The sequence below is a fragment of the Capsicum annuum genome, chromosome 6, assembly GCF_002878395.1.
Source record: "Capsicum annuum cultivar UCD-10X-F1 chromosome 6, UCD10Xv1.1, whole genome shotgun sequence".
NCBI classification, from domain to species: domain Eukaryota; kingdom Viridiplantae; phylum Streptophyta; class Magnoliopsida; order Solanales; family Solanaceae; genus Capsicum; species Capsicum annuum.
This window is the reverse complement of record NC_061116.1, coordinates 178,813,545-178,838,363: the sequence shown is the minus strand read 5'-3', so window position 1 is coordinate 178,838,363 and position 24,819 is coordinate 178,813,545. Positions and strand designations below refer to the sequence as shown.

Here is a 24,819-nt window from a genome sequence, read left to right as displayed (position 1 = left end):
TGAGGGAGTATTCCCTTAAGTTTACTCAATTAGATAAGTATGATCCTCATTTGGTAGCTAATAACAGGTCCAAGATGAGTAAGTTTGTGTCTGGCATGTATGATAGTGTGGTCAAGAAGTGCAGGACTGCAATGTTGATTAGTGAGATGGACTTATCTAGGCTGATGGTCTATTCTCAAAAGATAGAGAAACATAAGATTAAGGAAAGAAAGAGGGAAAATAAGAGGGCTAGGATAGGTATTTTAAATTTTAATCAGCCAAAGTCATAACGTGGTAACTGTCTTTAATTTCATTAGACGTCTTCAGCCCCAGCACCTTCTTCAGCCAGTACCTAGTACACAAATTTAGAAATGACAATAAGGATAGGGTACTAGGATCTAAGTTCAAAGTTAGTGTTAATAGTGCTCATACCAATCCTTTATGTCAGAATTATGGCAGACAGCATCAGGATAAGTGTAGTCTAGGTAGTGATGTGTGCTTTGGGTGTGGCAAGCCAGGCCACCGAATTCAGGAATGTCAGGTAGTTTCTAAGAAAGGTAGGGATGGGAACCAACAAGGCCAATCCCACCAGTCGTCAGTTCCATCTGGTCGCTCGACACAACAGGGTGCCGCTTTCAGTGCTACCAGTAGTCAACATCCAAATAGATTGTATGCTCTTAAGTCCCGCAAAGATTAGGAAAATTCTCGTGACGTAGTTACTAGTATGTTTCAGGTTTTTTACTTATATGTTTATGCTTTACTAGACCCTGGATCTTCTCTTTCTTTTGTAACTCCATATATAGCCATCAATTTTGGAGTCAGTCCCAAAACACTAGTAGAGCCCTTTTTAGTGTCTACCCTAGTAGGTGTTTCTATTATAGCCAGGTAGGTTTACAGGAACTGTTCGATCACAATATCTCAAAAATTTACCTTAGTTAGTCTCATGGAGTTAGATCGATAACAGATTTTAAAGTTATTTTTGGCATGGATTGGATCCACTCATGCTATGCCTCAGTCAATTGTAGAAAAAGAATAGTTCATTTTTAGCTCCTAAATGAACTAGTCCTTGAATGGAGGGGTAGTACCAAAGCTCTTGGGGACAGCTGATTTCATACCTTAGATCCAGAAATATAATATCCAAGGGGTGTGTCTACCATCTTTTGTGAGTCAAGGACTTTAACACAGAAACTCCTGCTCTTGAGTCAGTTCTAGTAGTAAATAAATTCTTAGATGTATTTCCTAAAGATTTTCCTGGAGCTCCTCCCGAAAGGGAAACCGACTTCAGAATAGACCTTCTTCCAAATAATTGGCCTAAATCTATTCCGCCATATAGAATAGCTCTAGCTAAACTCAAAGAATTGAAAGAATAATTGAAAAATCTCTTAGATAAGGGACTCATCAAACCCAACGTCTCCCTATGGTTTGCACCTATTCTATTCGTTCATAAGAAAGATGGTTATCTCAAAATATGCATAGGATACCATTAGTGAAACAAGGTCACATTCAAGAATAAATATCCACTTCCTAGAATCGACGACTTGTTTGACCAACTTTAGGGTGCTAACAACTTTTCCAAGATAAAACTTAGATTAGTCTATCATCACCTCAGGGTCAGAGAATGGGAAATTTCCAAAATAGCTTTTTGAACCCGCTATGGTCACTTTGAATTTCTAGTCATGTCCTTCGGTTATACAAATGCCCCAGTAGCCTTCATGGAATTTATGAACAGAGTGTTCAAGCAGTACTTGGACATGTTCGTTAGTCTTCATTGAGGACATTCTTGTTTGCTCCCATAGCAAAAACGATCATACAGACTACCTCAGAATATTACTTCAGACTCTTAGAGCTCAACAGTTGTTCGCTAAATTTAGTAAGTGTGAATTTTGTCTAAGATAAGTAGCTTTCCTTGGTCATATTATTTCTGGTGATTATATTAAAGTTGATCCTCAAAATACCGAGGTAGTGAGAAACTGGCCTAGACCTATCTCTCCATCAGATATTAGGAGTTTCTTGGGTTTAGCTGGCTATTACCTCCGATTTGTTGAAGGTTTTTCTTCTATTGCACCCCCTATTTTCAAATTGATTCATAAGAAAGTTAAGTTTCAGTGGTCAGATTCCTGCGAGATGAATTTTTAAGAGTTGAAGACTCGACTTACCTCAGCCTCAATCTTGACTTTACCAGTTAGTTTAGATGGTTTTATGGTGTACTGTGAGCATCCAAAATAGGCTTAGGTTATGTCTTCATGCAGAGAGGTAAGGTCATACCCTATGCCTCCAGACAGCTTAAACCCCAAGAGAAAAATTACCATACTCATGATCTTAAGTTAGCAGTTGTAGTGTTTGCCTTAAAGATTTAGAGGCATTACTTGCATAGGGTGCATGTAAATATGTTCTTAGGTTACAAAAGCCTTCAGTATGTGTTCTCTCAGAAAGATTTGAATCTACATTAGAAAAGGTGGTTAGATTTATTGAAGCATTACAACATGAGTGTTCTGTATCATTTGGGTAAAGCCAATGTAGTTCCTGAAGCTCTCAGTAGATTGTCCATGGGTAGTGTAGCTCATGTTGAGGATAGTAAGAAATAGTTAGCTGAGGAAGTCTATTAGCTTGCCCGACTAGGTGTCTGCTTAGTTGACTCAGCAGAGGGTAGTGTGTGGGTGTAGAGTAACTCAAAATCATCTCTAGTTTCCAAGGTGAAGGAAAAGTAGGATAGATTGCCCAGTATATTTAAGTTAAAAGAATTGGTCAGAGATTATAAAGTGGATGTTTTCTCCCAAGGGGGAGATGGTGTGTTGCGCTTTCAGGGTAGATTGTGTGTGCGTAGTGTAGATGACTTAAGGTAATGGATTCTTTTGGAGATGCATGGTGCGCGTTACTCTATTCATCCAGGGACCACTACGATAGACCATAATTTACGGGAGATCTATTGGGGAAGGGGAATGAAGAGAGATATTGCAGAGTTTGTGGCTAAGTCCTCTACATACCAGCAAGTTAAGATTAAGCATCAGAAGCCTAATGCATCCATATGGGAGTTCATTATTCCTATGTGGAAATGGGAAGAAGTGAACATAGACTTTGTGATAGGTTTTCCTCGTACCCGTCATCAGCATGATTCTATTTAGGTTATCATAGATAGAATGACCAAATCAGCTCATTTCTTGCCAGTCCATACCTCTTATTTAGCTGAGGACTATGCCAAGCTCTATCTCAGAGAATTGGTTAAGTTATACAGTTTTCCCTTATCTATCATCTTAGATAAAGGTACCCTATTTACCTCTTATTTCTGGAAATCATTCCAAAAGGGTCTTGGTACCCAAGTTAATCTCAGTACAGCCTTCAACCCTTAGACAAATGGTCAAGCAGAAAGGACAATTCAGACTCTTGAGGATATGCTGAGATAATGCGCAGTTGATTTTAAAGGTAGTAGGGATGACCAATTGTCTTTGATTTAATTTACATACAATAACACCTATCATTCCAGTATTTGTATGGCTCCATTTGAGGCTCTCTATGGTAGGAGATGTAGATCTCCAATTGGTTAGTTTAAAGTAGGTGAGGCTATAGTAGTAACTCCTGACATGGTTTTTGATGCGATGGAGAAGGTTCAATTGATCAGAGAAAGGCTTAGGGCTGCCCAGAGCCGATATAAATCTTGTACAGATATGAGGAGAAATGATCTCGAGTTTGGGGTCAATGATTTCGTGTACTTGAAAATCTCTCCTATGAAAGGAGTGTAGAGATTCGGCAAGAAAGGGAATCTCAGTCCTCAATATAATGGTCCCCTTAGAATTCTTAGTCATTGTGTAAAGGTAGCTTACGAGCTTAATTTTCCTTCAAATTTAGCCTCAGTACACCTAGTATAATTGTTGAAAAAGTGTATTGGTGATCCAGCAGTAGTTGTTCCCTTAGAAAGAGTAGATATTCAAAATAGTCTTTCCTATGAGGAAGTTTCAGTCAAAATGCTTGATCATCAAGTTCGAAACTAAGGAACGAAGAAGTTCCACTAGTCAAAGCTCTTTGGTGGAATCAGTCCATTGAAGGAACCACTTGGGAAGTAAAAGCAGATATGCAAACCAAGTACCCTCATATGTTCTCCACGAATCTAGATTCAGTATAAGGAACAAATTTTTAAAAATTTCTCTCTATCATGCTTAGTTTTAGTTGGACATTATGTCCATGTCAGTCGAGCATTTACAAATCAGTTCAGTCATGTAATCCGTGCATCAAATATGTATGTTCAGTGTGTAAGCTCAGTCCAACAGTTTTTTTCATCTTAACTAGTTTCATTCAAGGATGAATGATCCCAAAGGGGAGATATTGTAATGAACCGTATTTCACTAGCATAATCTAAGCTCCAATACATGAGTATTCTTATATAAATTTTTTGAAACACTCCTTATTTTTCAGTCTATAGCCTGCCATTTTGTACGAAATTCAATTATCTTTCCAACAATATAAAATTCACCTAAATCTGAATATTGGGTAAGAAGTTATGGTGATTTAAAGTTTCAGTCATTAAACACCGTCATTTTAACCCTTAGCGCATCGCACAGGCAGCTCAAATGATAATTGTCAATTTCCAGTGTGACTCTGCAATCATGGCACATCACGGAGCTGGCTAATTTCTCATTTATCAATTTCTAGCTGGCCTCTGCGACGTTGGTGCATCGCGGAGGTGGACAAAATGGCATCCAAAGGCTTACCGCAATAGTTGCGCATCATGCCATCATCTCAGTTCCTATTTGTCCGTTTCAAGTTACACTATGTGATATCGCTACGTCGTGCCAAGTGCCCATTTTGGAAAAATTCAATGAAAATTAAAATTTTTGCCCAAGGGTAAAATAGTCCTTTTCCCTAATTTTAATCATCCCAAGTGTGCTTTTAATCCCTAAAAACATTTTTGAACTCCTTATTTTAATCATTTTCCCACAAATCAAGAACCCTAGCTCTCTAATTTCAAGCCCAATCCTCAAGAACTCACCCAGAACATCAAGAAATTCATCCATTAAGGTATGTTAGATGTTCATCCATGCATTCCTTTCATCCATGACGTCTAAATAACCTATTGTAGTTTCAAGTTATTATGTTTTAAATCATGATTTCATCATTGAATCTCCATGTACTATTGATTTTATACCATGTTACTATGAAATTATTGATATCATTCAATCCTCCATATTTTTATATTATTATTTATTGAATAAAACCATAATTTAGAACTATTATGTTGAATTCATGAAATTTTAATGGTTCCATGGCATTCCTATGATTACTTCAAACCCTGAAATACAAGTGTTAAATAAAATGCCTACCAAAGTGATTGATTTGATAAAAGCCTTTATGTTTTGTTTTCCAAGCTTTAGTTTCATTTTTACCATTATTGTTTTGAGTCCTGGAGGTATTGAATACCCAAAAACCATAGCTATTTATTTTCTCTAGTCTCACTACATTACAGAATAGTCTTAAGATTATATTATGAGCATTATCAAAATATTAATATGTTAGTCATTAAACTAGGAACAGTCCAGTATCTCAGTGTCTTTCAGATGGAAGAAGGATTTAGCACCGAGCGATTGCAAGGATAGTGGCTTCCCCGTCAGATAGGCAAAGTCATTAATAGCATTCCCTATACTCTAGAACTACATAGCCTGTGTAGGATATGAGTAGTCACCCGTCAGATTAGGTTTGACTATCTCGTAGGGGTCACCCATCAGTTCAGGCTTGATACCCTTAGTCCTTTTGACATTATATTAGTCTAGTGGATCCACACAACCATCATTAGTACCCGTGGCATGATATTCATACCCTTCTAACTGGTGTTACAGATTGGACACCGACTAGCTCTAATTGGAAAATGTCGGTTAGATGATACCTCCCACTATCTCAGATATAGTCTCAGTTACAGTCCTAGCTCAGCTATTCAGTCTTAGTGTTGTTTGACCAAAGTATACATATTTCAGTTATTTCAGTTTATAGATTTTACTCAATTTATGTTTTATGCTTGGTCATGCATCCTCAATATTTATAGATTTTCATGCATATTCAGTGTCTATAGATTCCATTCTCTTTATTTAGTACTCCATGATTTACATACATACCTAGTTAATTATTAGTTCTATTCATCAAACCATGCATATCAAATTACCTTATATAGCATACCAGTATATTTAATGTACTATTCGCATACCTTTCTTTGTGCTATGATGTATCATATAATAGGTGCTGACTCTCAGTTCTCGGATCATACTTAGTTGCTCAGATCATTAGCAATATAGTAGCAGTGGTTAGTCCTCATCATACAAGGATAGATTAGAAGTTAGTAGAGTTCATTGGGGGCATAGCCCATCAACTTACAGTATTCAGTTTAGAGGCTTTACAGACACTACAATTAGCTATTCAGATTTTAGTATTATGCCAGGTCTATAATTTAGTAGTCGTTTCATTATTAAAACATTATGGCATTTCAGTTATTCTTCCACATTCATGATTATATTATCCAGTGCTCACATCAGGTACCAACTCATGGGTTAGCTTATGGTCCCTCAGGTCCGTAAGCATCGCGTAACGACTAGGAGGTAGTCTCACATTGTTACACTTACTTTAACTATATTCAACATACTTTTATATACTTTACAATTACTCTTGAGATTTTGGGATTTTATGTAATTGAAGACTTGGGAATTTCATTCAACTTATTCTTGTGTAATTAATTACAACTTTTCTTTATTGATAATCATGAATTCTTAAATTATCATGAGTAGCTAATCTCCCTGAATAGGGTTGTGGGAACCCTAATAGATTAGCTACGTTAAGGAAGTAGGAGATTCATCTATTCTAGGTTATTGCATGTATCATAATATTCTTCATAATAATTGACCTCCGAGCTACTGCAGAAGCTTTAGGATAGACTGTATTTGCAAACGTCATCACAAGGGAGTTTGTTATTGGGAAAAGAGGATTAAGACAGTAATTAGAGGTTTACCCCCAGCATACTATTCCATCATCTCATCTATTCACTAAAGACTCAAAAAGAGAAAGTGAATTAAAGTCAAAGACAAGTAGCAATAAGGCAACTCCCTGAGACTCACACGTTAAAGGTAAGATTTACCAACACATTGACAAGATGGTTGGTAATACATTTCTTGACGACTTTACATGTAGATATTAAAATGGGTGGATTGTACATAAGAAATTTACGGAATTAAAAAGCCAGGGGCAACACAAACCTAATATTTTCCTCCTATTTTTTACTACTCAAAGCATTATAGATTCGGTTACTACTTACTAATAACGCCAAATTTTCCCAATTTACTTTCTGCACTGCTCGTGAATTACATCAACTTGAGCAACTATTAAATATTTTCCCTATGGGATCGACCCCAAACTGGTTGGGTTACTATATTTGGCATCGACCGTAGCTTACTTCTTTTGGAGGTTAGTTTTGGGTGACAATAGTGATACATCAGAAGACCCAAGGAGCCATTATAAGAGACCTTATTATTAGGGTGATTATAGTAGGATCCATAACAACCCATAATTTAGAGGTCAGGGGTTTCAGAGTAGGTACCCCCATGAGCAACCTTATCAACATCATGATCAGCCAAGCAGGCTAGTTTAGGCATCTCTTTGGATATCAAATAGGGACTAGCTTGAGTATTGTGGTTCTAGTTGTTACAGAAACATTTAGCATCAAAGAGGTATTTAGTATAAGGGTCATCGAGTTAGGGTGGTCATTTTGTTTCCATCAAACCTTCTAGATAGAGTAAAATGGATGGGCTATGTTTTGAATGTGAGGTTATTAGTCACTCACCTGTGAATATCCCCGATATAGGATAATTGAGCCTTCAGTTCAGACTACATAATTAGTTATATTAGTATTGCCGCTAGTTGGGGTGGTGCTTAGGGTCATAGAGGTGTTCCCTAAGGTTTGATAGGTGGTCCTCATGGTGGTAGGATAGGTGGTCAGGTTGGTACCTAGTTTGATAGCGGGCAGGGCTATTTATATGTTGTACCTAATTGGCTGGAGGCTGAGGCTTTGGATATTGTGATCATATGTATGATTTTTGTATGCCATCAGCCAGTTTCTACTATGTTTGATCTTGATTCCATATTTTCAAATATTTCTACTTATTATTCACCACGTTTGGTTCAAAGTTCCATGTATATATCTGTGTCATTGCATATAGTGATTCCCATAACTATAATACCCCATATTATACTTAGTTTAGTTCAGCTCCTAGTGCTTGCATAAGAAGCTTAAAGCCTAAAAATTTAACTAAGTGTTGAAGCCTTAGCCCTAATTTGACCTCTCAACTTCAAGGATTTTTAAGTTGACATTCTAGGCTCTTATATAATGGTTTTTGAGTTGATTCATGTTCAGGGGTGTAAGAAACATGTCTCAGGGAAGTTTTGAAATTTTTGGATGAGGTTCAGGTCATGTTTGGATTTTTAATGCAGCAGCTCAATGCATTTGCATCGTGGCGTGCTGGGTATATTAATGGGCATGTCATTGCATCACGCCAAGCCTCTAAATGACATTCTAGTTGTGATTTTAATCTTCTGAGAGTAGTTAGGTCTTTTCTTATCCCCCCAAATCATAAAAATGAGTAATTAAACATTGATTTAAGCATTATTTTCTCATTCTTCCTTATTTTTCATTCCATAAAAACCCTAACCTCCTCTCGAGAACACCAAAATCTTAATTACACTTTCTTCAAGATAATCAAGAACCTACGTTCCCTAATCTAAGAAATTCAAGAAAAGCTTTCAATATCATCTTCAAGGCTTCCTAAGTCAAAGTATATTAAGCTATGTGGGGTTATTAAAAAGGGTATCCTTTCACCCTTGTGCTCAAATTAAATTATTTAATGATTCTATTTACTTGTATTGAAGTAGGGTTTATACCCAAGTTTATATATTCTTAAAGCATGTGATTATCATGATATTAAAAGCTTAAAGTAGATCAAGAAGTGATTATATTTATGGTTTTTAACTTACTATATTTATATTATGAATGAGATTACACTATCTTGACTTGTTAGTCCTGAAGTATTTTAAGAATTATATTGATCATGAAGTTTTAGGTATGAATTTCCATGAGTTTAAAGCATGAATTTTAAGCCTAAGCTTAAGTGTTGAGATTTCAAGAAGTTTATGCTTTAAGCATTCTATGACTAGCTTATATCAAGATTTAAAGAAAGAAAGGATCTTTTGATCCCTAGCTAAGATTATGAAATCCACATTATTCATACTATTTATGATTTTGAAGTAAAGAGAAGCATAATTGGTTTTCATTATATAAATCCTTATGCTATTTTAAGGTGGATTTCTTACAGTATGAGAATAAAGGTAATATAGGAGTAGTATTGAGGACTGAGTTGGGTATGAGTCCAAGGTCACATATTCTAGAACTACGTTTACACCATAGATTTTAATATCCATAGTGGTTTAAGTATAGTGATCACTCTATCTTAGGTTTTATACCGATGGCAAGGGTAGAATAGTTTTCCCCAATGTGGGTAAGACATTGGATTCTATGATAGCTCAGATGGTTTATGTCGGTTAGAAGAACCTCCCAAAAAAAATAGTAAAAGTAAAGTTTTTATAAACTAAGTGTGTGGCTCAAAAAGTTTATTCAGTATGCTTTATGATTCATGGTTTATGATTTTTCAGTTTTAAGTTCTATTCAGTCCCAAGGTAAGTCATTTACACTAAGCATGCATCATTTGAAAGTGTATATATATACATATTTATAAAGATTCAGTTATTGATTTACTTATGAATTCAACCCCCATATACTAAGTACATTCTAGAAGTACTGATCCACATATATGTCTATGTTCTACATGGCCTTATAATGTAGGTCTTTGTGCTCATTTCCAGCAATATGATTGATTACGAGCATCTTCACCTAGATCCAGATTTTTTATGAGTCCTCGTAGTTTGAAGGATCATTTTATCAGACTTTGATATCGATAAAGTATTTTTGTTATTTGATTTTGTTAAGTTCTGATCAGCTGGGGCTTGTCCCAGTGGCTCTCTAGTTAGAAGTAGAAGCTTTTCCGATTGTTTTCTATTTTAGATTTAAAAGTTACTATTTTCAAGATTTCCAAGTTCAAGAATTCCAGTAATATGTTACTTCAGTTTCATTTAAGATATTAATTATTTTATCTCATTATTTCGCACGTCAAGTTTACTTTTACTATGAGTTCCAAAGTCGTTAGAAGGCTTAAAGGGTTAGCTTGGGATTACTTATAGTCTTGAACACTATGTGATGTTCAGGGTACATTTTGTGATGTTACAAACTTGGTATTAGAGACTAAGGTTTTAAAGAGTCCTATGAAGTCAGACAAGCCACATTATAGTGATTCTTGATCAGGGTGTGAAGAGCACCATATTTATGATTAAGAGAATACAAAATGAGTTACGAATCATCATTTCTTTCATGATCTATCATGCTTATAGTTGGCTTTAATTCATTCTTTAAAGTGACAGAATATACCTCCTTGTCGAGCCAATACACGGATAAAAAATGAACAACCACTAATATAAGTCAACCCTGTGAATGAGAATATGTCTCATTCTGAATTTTGAGCTACCTTTCAGACATTGGCCTAAGCTGTGAATGTTAATTTTTAGGGTAACCAATAAGTGGAAATCTCACTTTATCGAAATGGTAATCTAGCTGCATCTAGAATTCATGACTTCATAAGAATGGATCCACCTGAGTTCTTTGGATCAAAGGTTGGTGAGGATCAATAACTCTTTATTGATGTGGTGAGAAATATCAATAAGATTATGTATGTTATTGAGGAAGAGAGTGTAGAATTAGCATCCTATAGGCTTAATGATATTTCTTATGATTAGGTTGTTATGTGGAAGAAAGGTAGAGGTAAAAGTATCTCTCCTATAAGTTGGCAAGTGTTTCTGGATATATTTCAGGATAGGGTTTTTCCATGTGATATAAGAGAAGCTAAGGTTTAGGAGTGTATAAACCTGAGGCAGGACTCGATGATAGTGAAGAAGTACTCTTTTAGGTTCACTTAGTTGTCAAAGTATGCTTTCGAGTAGGTAGTTGATCCTAGATAAAGTATTAGTAAGTTTGTTACTAGTGTATCTAGTTTAGTAGTCAAGGATTGTAGGACTCCTAGGATTATTGGGGATATAAATATTGCTAGGTTGATAACGCATGCTCAACAAATTGAGGCAGAAAAGATGAGGGAAAGAGAGAAGGGAAATTAAAAGGCTAGAACTAAATAGTTTGAGTATGTTCAACAGAGGTTTGGAGAGGGAATCCATTCATAGTTTTAAGGCCATTGAGTAGCACCAGTGCCATTTATAGCTAGTACCCCTGTACCCAGAACCAAGCAGGAGCAAAGGGGTAGGACTTCTATTTCTAGATCTTAGAATAGTATGGGTAGAAGGCCCAGTTATTCGACTTGTGCAAAGTGTGGCAGAAACCATCCTAGTGAGTATTTGATAAAAAGAAGCGGTTGTTATGTATATGGCAAGTTGGGTCACAGAACCAAAGAGTGTCCATATTCTAAGTAATAAAGTAGGGATGATCGTCCCCAGACTTAGTCTACTTGACCACCAACTCCATTAGGTCACCCAGTTCCTCCTTAAGGCACAATATCCAGAACTAGTTGTAGTCAGCGCGATAATTTTTTTATGCTTAACCATCCTAACAGCAGCAGAAGAGTTTACCAGATGTTGTTACTGGTATGTTTCATGTATTTCATCTTGATATATATGTGTTTTTATACCCAGGGTCAAATCTATCTTATGTGACTTCATTGGTTATGGTAAATTTTTGGATAGGTCTTGAAAAGCTCTCCTTGCCCTTCTTACTTTCCACCCAACTGGATGAGTCAATTATTTCACAATGAGTATATATGAAGTATCGTATCACTGTCCTCTATAAGGTTATACTAGTAGACCTAATAGAGTTACAAATGGTAGAATTCGATGTAATTCTTGGAATGGATTGGATCAATTAATGCTATACAACATTAGATTGTCACACCCGTGTGGAGAAGCTTCAGTTTCTTGATGAGGCAGTCTTTAATTGGGAAGGTAGTTCTGAATCTCCCAAGAGTCATTTCATATCTTGTCTTAAGACCAGAAAGTCGATATCAAAAAGGTGTATTTATTATGTAATTTGATTCAAAGATACTAAGTTTGAAGGTCCCATAGCTTATTCAGTCTATGTAGTCAATGAGTTTCTCGAGGTCTTTCCCATTGATCGGCCAGGAGTACCTCCCAATAGAGAAGTAGAATTCAGTATTGATCATCTTCCTAATATTTAGCCCATCTCTATCCCTCCATATAGTATGGCTCCGGCTGAGATTAAAGAGTTAAAAAGCATCTTAAGGACATCTTAGATAAAGGTTTCATAAGGCCCTGTGTATCTCCGTGGGGTGCTCCCATCCTGTTCGTGCATAAGAAAGATGGATCTCTCCAAATATGCATTGACTACCGCTCGTTCAATAAAATCACAATCAAGAAAAAATATCCTCTTCCTAGGATTGATGACTTATTCGACCAACTCTAACGTGCATGTCATTTCTCTAAGATAAACATTAAATCCTACTATCATTATCTTAGAGTAAGGGAGTGTGACATTCCAAAGACAACCTTTAGAACCCGTTATAGTCATTTTGAATTTCTAGTCATGTCATTTGGGCTGATAAATGCCCCAGCATCCTTTAAGGACTTTATGAAAAGAGTGTTCTAGCAGTACTTGCACATATTTCTCATAGTTTTCATTGATGATATTCTTGTCTATTCCCGTAGTGAAGATGATCGTGCAGACCATATCAGAATTGTAGTACAGAATCTTAGAGACCATCAGTTGTTTGCTAAATTTTATAAGTGTGAGATTCGTCTAAGATCATTAGGTTTCCTTGGTTATATTGTTTCCGGTGATGGCATTAGAGTTGATCCTCAAAAGACCAAAGAAGTGAGAAACTGGCCTAAACACATCTCTATGTCATAGATCAGGAGTTTCTTGGGTTTGGCTTGCTATTAATGTCAGTTTGCTGAGGGCTTTTCATCTATTGCATCCATCATGTCTATATTGACTCAAAATAAAGTGAATTTTCCGTGGTTAAATTCTTGTGAGAAGAGTTTTTAGGAGTTCAAGACTCGACTCACTTCATCCCTAGTTTTGACACTACTTGATGGTACGAATAGATTTTCTATTTACTGTGATGCTTCTAGAGTTGCTCTGGGTTATATTTTGATGCATAGAGGTAAGGTCATAGTCTGTACCTCTATCCAAATTAAACATCATAAGAAGAATTATCCTACCCATGATCTTGAGTTAGTCATTGTTTTTGTGTTGAAAATTTGGAGGCATTATCTTTATGAGGTGTATATTGATGTGTTCACGGATCACAAAAGTTTGCATTGTGTTTTCTCATAGAAATATTTAAATCTTTATCAGAGAATATGGTTGGAGTTATTGAAAGAGAATGACATGAGTATTTTGTATCATCCGAGCAAGGCCAATGTAGTGGCAGACGACCTTAGTATACTTTCTATAGGTAGTGTTGCTCATGTTGATAATGATATGAAGAAGTTAGTTTAGGAGGTTTATCAGTTGGCGAGATTAGGTGCTCGATTGGGTGATTCAGCTGAAAGTAGTGTTTGGGTTCACAATAGTTTAGAATCTTCTTTGGTTTCCGAAGTAAAGGAGAAGCAATATAAGAATTCCAGTTGTGCTAAGTTGAAGGAGTCAATCAGAGATCAGAAAATAGAGGTTTTCTCCTAAGGGGGTGATGGTATGTTGCAATAATAGGGTAGACTGTGTCTGCCTTGTGTTGATGGTTTGAGGCAGTGGATTTTGGTAAAAGAGCACGGTGCGCGTTACTCATTCACTTATGAGCCACCGAGATGTACCGTAATTTACGGGAAATTTTTTAGTACAGTGGCATAAAGAGGGATATTGTAGAGTTTTTTGCTAAGTGTGTTAATTGTCAGCAGGTTAAGGTTGAACACCAAAGGCCTAGTTACACTATACAGGAGTTCAACATTCCCACCTTGGAGCGAGAATAGGAGAACATGGATTATTTGATAGGGTTTCCCCATTTGCATCATCATCATGATTTGATTTGGGTTACTGTAGAAATAATAACCAAGTCTTCCTATTTCTTGCCATTTTATACTTTCTATTCAACAGAGGATTATGACAAGATCTATATTAGAGAGTTGGTCAGATTGCATAGAGTTCCTTTCTCTATCATTTCAGACAAAGGTACTTAGTTTAGCTCTCACTTTTGGAAAGTCTTTCAGAAGGGTCTTGTTACCTGAGTTTGTCTAAGTAATGCTTTTTTATCCTCAGATAGATGGTCAGGAAGAGAGGACTATTTAGACTCTTGAGGATATGTTGAGGGCATGTGTTCTTGACTTTAAAGGAAGTTGGGATGATCACTAGCGATTGATTGAGTTTGTCTACAACAACAATTATCATTCCAGTTTCCAGATGGCTTCGTTTGAGGCTCTCTATGGGAGAAGATATAGGTCACTTACTGATTGGTTTGAAGTGGGAGAGTCTTCTTTGATAGTATAGAGAAAGTTTAGATAATTCGAAAGAGGTTCAAAATAGCCCAGAGTCGACATAAATGCTATACAGAAGTAAGAGAAGAGATCTTGAGTTTGAGGTTGGTGACTTAGTTTATTTGAAGATTTTTCCTATGAAGATGGTAAAAATATGGAAAGAGGGGGAAACTTAGTACCTAATATGTTGTTCCTTATAGAATCTTGAGCCATGTTGGAAATGTAGCAAAGAGCTTGAGTTGCCTGTAGATTTGACATCTCTACACCCAGTGTTTCATGTCTCCTTATTGAAGAAGTGTATTAGTGATTCAGCTGTTGTAGTTCCTTTGGAAAACACAGATGTTTAGATATCCTTTCTTATGAAGAAATCCAAGTTGAGATCCTTGACCGCTAGATAGTAGACTAAGGAACAAAGAAGTTCCCTTGGTCAAAGTTCTTTGGATAAATCAGTTTGTTGAGGGCGCCACTTGGGAAGTAGAAGCAGATATGTGAACCAATACCCACATTTTTTCTCTGAAAGTTTAGACACAGCTTAAGGTGATAATTTTCCATAGATTACCTCATTCTATTCTCAGTCACAACTTTATATAATCATTTTTCTTGTCATTTTATGCATTCACGAGTCATATCAGTCATGTAATTATGTTTCCAGTTATGCAAGTTCAATACATAATCTTAGTTCCTTAGAATCATCAGCTTAAGCAGTCTTGTTCGAGGACTAATTTTTTGAAGAAAGACATATTGCAATGCCCCGTATTATACTTAATTTAGTTTAGCTCCTAGTTCTTGCATAAAGGCTTAAAGCCTAAAAATTTAATTAAGTATTAAAGACTTAGCCTTATTTCGACCTCTCAACTTTGAGGATTTTTAATTTGACCTTTCGAGCTCCGAGATGATGGTTATTGAGTTGATTCATGTTAAGGGGTGTAAGAAGCATGTCTTAGAGAAGTTGCGTAATTTTCATACGAGGTTTGGGTAATGTTTGGATTTTGATTCTGGTAGCTCCACACGATTGTGCTGCGTAACACCAAGATAGTGATTGGCATGTCATCTCATCGTTCAAGCCTCCAAATGACATTCTAGTTATGAGATTAATCTTTTGAGGGGTAGTTAAGTCATTTCAAATCAGTCCAAATCACAAAAAAAGAGATTAAATGTCAGTTTAAGCATTATTTGCCTATTCTGCCTCACTTTTCTCTCCGACAAAACCCTAACCTCCTCTCAAGAACACCAAAAACTCCATTATGCTTTCTTCAAGATAAGTAAGAATCTAAGTTCCCTATTCCAAAGCATTCAATAAAAGTTTCCAATATCATCTCCAAGGCTTCCAAAGTCAAGCTTTTACACCAAGTCAAGACTATTAAGGTATGTGCAGTTATGAACAAGGGTATCCTTTCACCTTTGTGCCCAAATTTCATGATTTTAAGATTTTATTTATTTATTTAGAAGTAGGGTTTATACCCAAGTTTATTTATTCTTGAAGCAAGTAATTATCATGAGATTTAAAGATTTAAGTATATCAAGAAGTGCTTATGTTTATGGTTTTTAACTTACAAGATATATATTATGAATGAGATTGCACTATATTGACTTGTTCTTCTTGAAGTACTTTAAGAATTATATTTAGCATGGAGTTTTGTGTATGAATTACCATGAGTTTAAAGCATGAATTTTAATCCCTAAGTTTAAGTGTTGAGCTTTCAAGAAGTTATGCTTTTAGAGATTCTATGACAAGCTTATATCAAGATTTGAAGCAAGAACTGATCTTTTGATCCCTAGCTAAGATTATGAAATCCATATTATCCATACTGTTTATGATTTAAAGTAAAGAGAATCATAATTGGTTTTCATTATATAAATCTCTATGCTATTTTAAGGTGGATTTCTTATAGTATGAGCATATACTTAATGTGGGAGTAGTATTTAGAATCAAGATAGGTATGAGTCCAAGGTCCCTTGGCCCAGAAGTAAATGCCATCGGAGGTTTTAAAACCCATAGTGGGTTCAGTATAGTGATCACTCTATCTTTGGTTCTAATCTGATGGTAAAGAATAACTCCCCACAATGTGGGTAAGACATTGGACTCAATGATAGCTTACATGGTTTATGTAGGTTAGAAGAACCTCCCAAAAAAAGAGTAAAAGTAAAGGTTTCAAAAACTAAGTATATGGTTTACGAAGTTTATTCAGTATGTTTTATGATTCATGGTTTATGATTTTTCAGTTTTCAGTTCTATTCAGTCCCAAGGTGAGTAATTTACATTTAGCATGCATAATTTGAAAAAATATAAATATATGTATATATATATAAAGATTCGATTATTGTTTTACTTATGAATTCACCCCCACATACTCAGTACATTCTAGAAGTATTGATCCATATATATGTTTATGTTCTACATTGTCTTATAATGTAGGTACTGGTGCTCAATTCCAGTAGTGTGATCTATTATTATCATCTTTACCTACATCTAAATTTTTAGTGAGTCCTCATACTTCGATGGCCTATTTATCAGACTTTGATATCGATCAAATATTTTAGTCATTTGATTTCTGTTAAGTCCGGGTCAGCTGGGGCTTGTCTCAGTGGCTCTCTAGTTAGAAGTAGAGGCTTGTCCGACTAGTTTATATTTTAGATTTAAAAGTGATTGTTTTTCAAGATTTCAAAGTTTAAGATTTTTAGTAAGATATTACTTCAGTTTCAGTTAAGATATTAACTCTGTTATCTCAAGATTTTACATGTCAAGTTTACTTTTATTATGAGTTCCAAAGTTGTTAGAAGTCTTAAATGGTTAGCTTGGGACTACTTGTAGTCCTGAGCACCAGGTGACATTCAGGGTGTATTTCCAGGGCATTTCAATAGGTGATTCTTTAAAAGTGATCGGGTATATAGTCGTGATTGGTGACTATTCGATATTATGATATACAGGTTGATATTGTATTAGATATAGAATATTTTGATATGATACTATGCACGGACTAGTAGTCTATATATCATGAGGTCTTGGTTTCCTTGCCAAGACCATTACTTTAGCCATGCCTGGCATACCCCAGTTATGTGGCACAATTCTTTAATATGTGCAATGACATTGATTATTTCTTATGTTTGGGCTAGGACATTAATATCAAGGGGTTATGAGTCTTTTCTTGCTTATGTTTGATATGTTAGTGTTGAGAGTTCTTTGCTTGACTTTATTCTTATTGTTATGATTTTCTCATTGTCTTTCATACCTACCTACCTAGCCTTCTTCCTAAGTGTGATATAGAGTTTATTATTGACCTCAATGTATTCACCTTGCCTATTTTTATGAATACTTATCCTATGGCTCTTGTCGAGCAAAAGAAGCTGAATATTCAGCTTCAAGATCTTTTGGGTAAGGGTTTTATCAGAATGAGTGTAGAATATTGGGGTGCTATAGTTCTATTTATAAAGATAAAAGATGACTCTATGCATATGTATATCAACTACATAGAGTTGAACAAAGTGACCGTGAATAATTAATATCATATGCCTCATGTAGATGATTTGTTAAACCAACTTCAGGGAGTATTTCCTATCAGAAATTTGAGATCTGGGTGCCATCAGTTGGGATTTAAGGTTGCGTACATGCCTAAGAAAACCTTTAGGACTCATTACGACCATTACGAGTTCCTAGTGATGTCTTTTAGGTTGACTAATAACCCAACAACATTTATGGATCTAATGAATTATGTGTAGTATTTAGACTCTTTCATGATAGTGATCATTGATGACATTATGGTATATTCGAGAAGTAGGAAGGAGCACGAGCAACATTTGAGGACTATGCTCCACACTTTGAAAGATCATCGACTTTATGATAAGTTATCAAAGTGTGAGTTCAAGATTGAGTTGTGGCTTTCTCAGGGCGTGTAGTGTCCAAGAATTGTATTATGTTAGACCTAATAAATATTGAGACTATTCGTAGTTAGTCTAGGCTGACATCACCTACTGAGGTTCGTAGTTTCATTGGGCTTGTAGGTTATTATAAATGGTTCATTGAGGGTCATTATTTTTATCGTAGCCCCAATGAATAGATCTACCATGAAGGAGGTTCCATTTCAGTGGTCTACAAATTATGAGGCAAACTTTCTAAAGCTCAAGGATTTGCTTACTTTAGCCCCCTGATATGACTCTTCCAGTTGAGGGTGAGGGATTTAGTATCTATTATGATGCATTTGTTATTGGTTTGGAGTGTGTTCTGATGCGACGAGACCATGTTATTACACACGCATCAAGGAAACTGAAGGTGCATAAGTGCAACTACCCTACTCATGACTTGGAGTTGCCAGCAATTGTGTTTGCTCTTAAAATTTGGAGACATCATTTGTATGGGGTTTTCTATAAGATCTTTATTTATCACCACAATCTTAAGTATATTATCACCTAGAGGGAGCTTAATTCAAGGCATCATAGATGAATTGAGTTTCTTCAGCACTATGATATATTTATTCTCTACCTCTAAGAAATGTGAACATCGTAGCAAATGCCTTGAGTAGAAGTCGGTAAGTATGGGTAGCTAGTCCTTTATTCCAATTTCTCAGCAGATGTTGTCATTCGATATCCAGTCCTTAGGTAACTTGATGGTTCATTTGGATATTTATGTCCCTTAAAGAATCATTGCTACTATTGAGGCTTAATATACTTTTTAGAGAAATTTTGGGGTCATCTATTGAGGATAGTAGGCTTATTATCATTTTGGATAAGATTTTGAGAAGTGAGTCCAGAAGGTCTACCATAGAGTCTGAAGGTGTTCTAAGATTTGACGGTTGTATTTGTGTTCCAAGGGTTGGACACTAGATTCAGGTGATTCTTTGTGAGGCACATGAATTCAGCTATTATATTCCCCCAAAACAACTAAGAAGTATAGAGATTTGATGCAACACTAGAAATGGAGTGGTATGTAGAGAGATATAACAGGATTTATAGCTCGATGCCTTTATTGTCAGTAGGTAAAGGCCAAGGACCAAAGGCCTAGTGGATTGATTTAGTAGCTACCCATTCCCGATTGGAAATGAGAGAGATTTACATTGGATTTCATAGATAAATTTCCTCTAACCTCCCACAGTTTTGAAAGTACTAGGGTCATCAAAGATTGATGAACCAATTCTACACATTTTATCCCTCTTCAAGTCTTCAATATTGTTGAAAGGTTACCCTGTATTTATATTCATGAGGTAGTTCACTTACATATGGTACCAATGGCTATCATTTCAGACCACGGTTCATTTTAGTTTTAGCTGCTAGAGGATATTTCAAGAAGTACCCATATTGACCATAACACTATATTTCAACCCAGATTGATAGTCAGAGCGGATTACCAATTTTCAGAGGACATGCTCCGCACTTGAGTGTAAGATTTTGAGAGTTCCACATTCTCTTTTCTATTCAGCTATCCACCTGGAGTTTTATATGTCTATGCTATGATAAAAAATTCCATATGAGTCACACACGCTTCATTTAAACTCAGTTTAGTTGGATAAAAGGCTGACATTTGTATAGGAGCCTACATCCACTTTTGATAGAGATGTTAGATAGTTGTGCTCCAGTCATATTCCAGTATTTAAGGTTTAGTGTTACCACCATCTAGATAAAGAGGGTACCTGGGACACCAAGCGTGATATGTGCGGCCAGTAAAGGTACATGTTTGAGCCTTCAGGTATTTACTTATCCTTTGCTTTTGTGAACTAAAGTCCTTTTAGTAGTGGATGTTGTAATGACCCTCATGGTCATTTCCCTTATTTTCATGCATTCTTAGCATTTAGAGAATTTATATAAGTGTCATAAGTTATTTATAACTTGCTAGGACTGATAGATCGGTTTTCAAGCAATTCATATGAGAATTTATTTATACTGAATTAGTTGTGAGATATTTAAATTAAATTCCAATCAGGTTAGATGATATAGTCAATTACCTTTTGTAAATGTTTTTATGTTTATAAACATTTTAATTATGATATATCTATATTACCTTATAAAAGTTTTATAATCTATTAATATTCTAAGCGAAGATGGTAAATTTAGATATGATAAAATATTATTATTATATGGTAGAGGCTTTATTCTAAATAAATTTTAATTAATTATGATATATTTAAAAAATTATTTTTATTTTATCACGAACTTAAGCAATATCCAAATAAAAAAATTAAAGAGATGATCCGGAGGGATATGAGAGGACACCTCCGCTCCCACATGAAAGTGGAGGGAGAACTCATCACCACTATTAGGTCAAAGGTTCCAGTAAATGAATTATATTAAATGTCTGAGTCGTAATGATTCAGGCAAATTAAACTTTTTTCCATTAACCAAATCATTTATAAACTATGTTGTCCATTTAATTTCATTGATATACAAATTAAGTTCGAATATGAATATCAAAGAAAGTTAATACTTTAGAAAATATTATGATATCATATTTATCCCAAATGAAATTAACATTCTATATCAAGTTTTTCAAGCTCATGCTCCAATGGAACACTATTCGAAAGATTCTCGGAGTAGCTTTTAGCTTTTGCGTTAAGGTAGGTTAGGCTTAACCTATCTCTGAATTGAGTTTATTTATGGTAATTGTAGGTTATTATGCTATCTTTGGGCAGGTAGTTGTATCTTGGATAATGTTTGACATATTATATGCCTTATTTATGCGGTTAGGGCCCCATTCTAATAAATTTTGATGTCATTATCCATTAGTTTGGTGTAATATTTATGAACTTAGGATGTGGCATTCAGGTTCAAAACCTTGAATTCCTCCCTTTCAGCGAAGTAATACTTGTGTATTTAAATTCATTTCAGTTATGGTTGAGGGCCAACATATATTTTATTTTTGTTATTTATTATGAGTTCTTACACCACTTTGGCATCAGTTACGGTATGTCTTTGATTTCACTTTTAAAGTTTAGTATGGTTACTATTAGTTCTAACTTGAGTCTGGCAATGGTTATGATATGATCCGAAATTCTGGTACTGATTATTGTTATTCTGGGAGTTATGGTTCCTCTGAATTTTGGTTCAAGTCTAGCATCTAATTATGAGTTAGTTGTATATCAAATATGTGCCGCTCTCATTATCACCTACTATTCCTGATTTGGCTCTAGCATATGGGCTCTCATTACTACCAATTGGTGATTGTTCAAGCCCGGTTCAAATCTTGGTGGCTACTATGATTTCCTTGGATTGGTTTAGCTACAAATTATTTAGGGGTTTTCCTTTAATTATTTATTGTGTGTCCCACCGGCGTATGTGGGCACGGTTAGGTTAATTTTCTTCTTTAGTAAGCCTGAAAGATTTATAGGGGCCCAGTTAGGTTATGTTTTAGTTGCCTTCTTATTGTTTCATTATTTACTTTGTTGAATTGCTTTTGCTTATTCCTTTATCGTATTTGTATAGCTCAGTAGGTGTTTACCTTACTTTCCCTATTTACTGATGAATTATATTATACCCTCGTATTTTAGTCATACTTTTCTATACTTGAGCTTAGTCAGTCGATGATGTCTCCTAAGTAACCGTTTCTTTGGTACTCATACTGCATCATTTCCTTGATATAGATATGAGTACTAGCAATCGGCATTGACATAATTTCCTACACCCAATACTGATCTAAAATAGGGTGAGTTTACTGTCGTACGAGGCTGATTCTTCTCCATCTATTCTAGTTTAGTCTTTTATACTTGAAACTACTTTGTACATATTGTGTATAGTTTGGATTCAATCAAGTACTCTGAGTTTATTTAAGTATTAGCTCTAGTACCGACCTTACCAGGTCTTGGGAGGGATCAACTTATAGATTTTCTACTCTTTTTTTCCTCTTACGATATACTATATACATAGGTTTATTCACTTCTGCTTATGTCTTTATTGTTGGTGTTGATTTATTTATGTCTTTCCTTAGTTTTTGCTCGTTATTCCTTCACTTGTTTTGGACTATGAGTTGGATTACCTACAGGTGGGATAAAGTAAGTGTCATCATGACATAGAGAAATTGAGTTGTGATATAAAGAATAACTATAATGCATCAATAGTGAATTGAGCAATCAGAGATGCACTAAACTAGTTATCCATTTTTAAAAATGAAGTTGTGGTTACACTGGAGTGTACTTACTTATATTTTTTTAGATATATTTATAGTTATTTATTATATTATTTTACTCTAGAGTGGGCTATATGAAAGAACTAGGTTTGAAAATCATTTTATCATTAGATGAAGATTTGATTCTTGTGGAAAAAATTTCCCATGACATGGAGAAATAATATAGAGAGGATAAAATAACTCAACTTTCAACATAGTTAAAGGGGGAAACCCAAGTTCTAATAGTACCTTCTGCAGTTTCTCTTGTATAACATCATCTTTTTTATCAGAAGTCTCAATAACTTCGTTGACAAGCTGCACAAAGAACATGGTGTGAACCCACTACAATCATAAGAAGAGAAAGTGTGTTCACTTATGTTTTTTAATAAATTTTTTTCTGTTTTGTTTGTGATGGAATTTGTACAATATCATGTTATTGATGAGAGGTCCCAACATCTTTATTGATAGACTACATAGCCATTGATTCAAAGAATAAAAAGCCGATGATGATGTGGAATGAAAAATATATACAGGTTTATTAAATAGATAAAAGATGAGAAAAAAATACACTTACTTCATCAATTGGTTCAAGACCCAGTTTAGGCCCACAAGATAAATGGATTCCAACATTGTCTTTGATGTTGTCTATAGTTGCTTCTTGTTTTGCAGCTTTCTCTACATGAAGTTCGCAATTTGCGAATTAAAATTTGTATAAGATATATATGTATATATATATATATATATATGTATATATATATGTATATACATATAGATCTATATACATATATATGTATATATATATATGTATGTGTGTGTATATATGTTAAGTAGGTGTAGTGACATAAATTAAGTGATGTTGAAAAAAGTTGTATCGGGACAAGCTTTTCAAACTTGAAAAACTCATTCTAACATATAACTAACAAATTAGTTTTAAAAGATTTTTGAAAAAAAGAAAAGAAAACAAATTATGTCTACATGACACAATACTTGCAAATTTAAAATTTAAAGTATATCTCGGCCACTTCTATCTTTCCCTTCCTCCTAATCAGTAATATGCACTATCTAAAATGAACAAAAAATAGAAATTAACATAAGTCTGTAAAATGCAAAATTTCTAATTAATTACCATTGGTGTCTCTTTTTTGTTCTTTGTCAATGTTTTTCTTCTCAACAGAGATGCTTTGATCTTTTCCCTTTTCACCTTCAATGTCCACATTCGATTTTTTGTTTTTCATCACCTTCTTAAGTGCCTCCTTTTCTTTCCTTTCCTTTTCATATTCCATTATAATATACTATGGAATCACACAAAAAAATCCACAAATTATATACAAAAATTTAAGAGTTCATGATTATAAAAAGGTAGACTATTGCTTGATCATACTAATAAGTTCAAAAGTTCAAGGCAAAGTATTAGAAGAGAATAGAGAGTTCACTAAAATGGGATGGAAAGAAAACTGCAAAACTTTCACCTTATAATAAAGAAACAATTGAGTATATCGATAGATTTTATGCTTTAATAAGTAATTACAAAATGAGTTATAAAAGAAATCAGAAAATTAGATTTTGAGAGAAGTAAAGTTACCATCACATAATCGTTGTCCTTCATCGTAAAAGCAAAAGGAGATTGAATTCAACACGTCAATCCCGTGATTATATTTCTCCTCTAAGCTACTAAGCTATTTCCTTCTCAAACTGAATTAAATTAAGAAATATCAGTTAATGCCGACACATATATATACAGAAAGAAATAGTTTAGCCTCCTCATGTATATACATCACAACAATAATGTAGAGTTCATTGTAAAAGAATAAGCTAGCATCATAAAATATTATGACTTAACTATTCCATATTGAAGAAATTCAAGGAAATGCCTCATTTTTTTCACCCAAAGACTTTTATAAAAGAATTAACTAATAGAATTCTATAGAATCACTAAAGAATTCTATGCTTTAAGAAAACATCAAAATATCAGAAAAAACTGAGCAAATTCTATGCTTTATCATAACATGAATGAAGTTTTAAGAAAAACTCATCAATTAAATCACTAAAAAACACTATAATAGGGAATCTTTTGTGAATTTGAGCTCATTTTTTTTGTAAGAAAAGATTTGTTTGTCAGCATTGATATTTGTTAAGTTATGTATTGTACAAGATGTGACTATTGAGAAATAGAATACAAATTTTTGTTTGAAGGC

The 24,819-nt window shown here is 34.7% G+C and overlaps 1 protein-coding gene across 1 annotated transcript in view; it reads right to left on the bottom strand.

The window, feature by feature from the left end:
• Positions 1-24,331, bottom strand: part of LOC107874890 — a 33,703-nt gene extending 9,372 nt beyond the window's left edge. The window contains exons 1-4 of the mRNA XM_016721599.2: positions 24,207-24,331; positions 23,751-23,916; positions 23,199-23,299; positions 22,874-22,939 (exon numbers count right to left, since the gene is read on the bottom strand). Of these exons, the coding sequence (XP_016577085.1) occupies positions 22,874-22,939; positions 23,199-23,299; positions 23,751-23,916; positions 24,207-24,230 (357 nt within the window). The 5' untranslated portion in view covers positions 24,231-24,331. The remainder of the gene's footprint in view (positions 1-22,873; positions 22,940-23,198; positions 23,300-23,750; positions 23,917-24,206) is intronic.
• Positions 24,332-24,819: the final 488 nt, after the last annotated feature.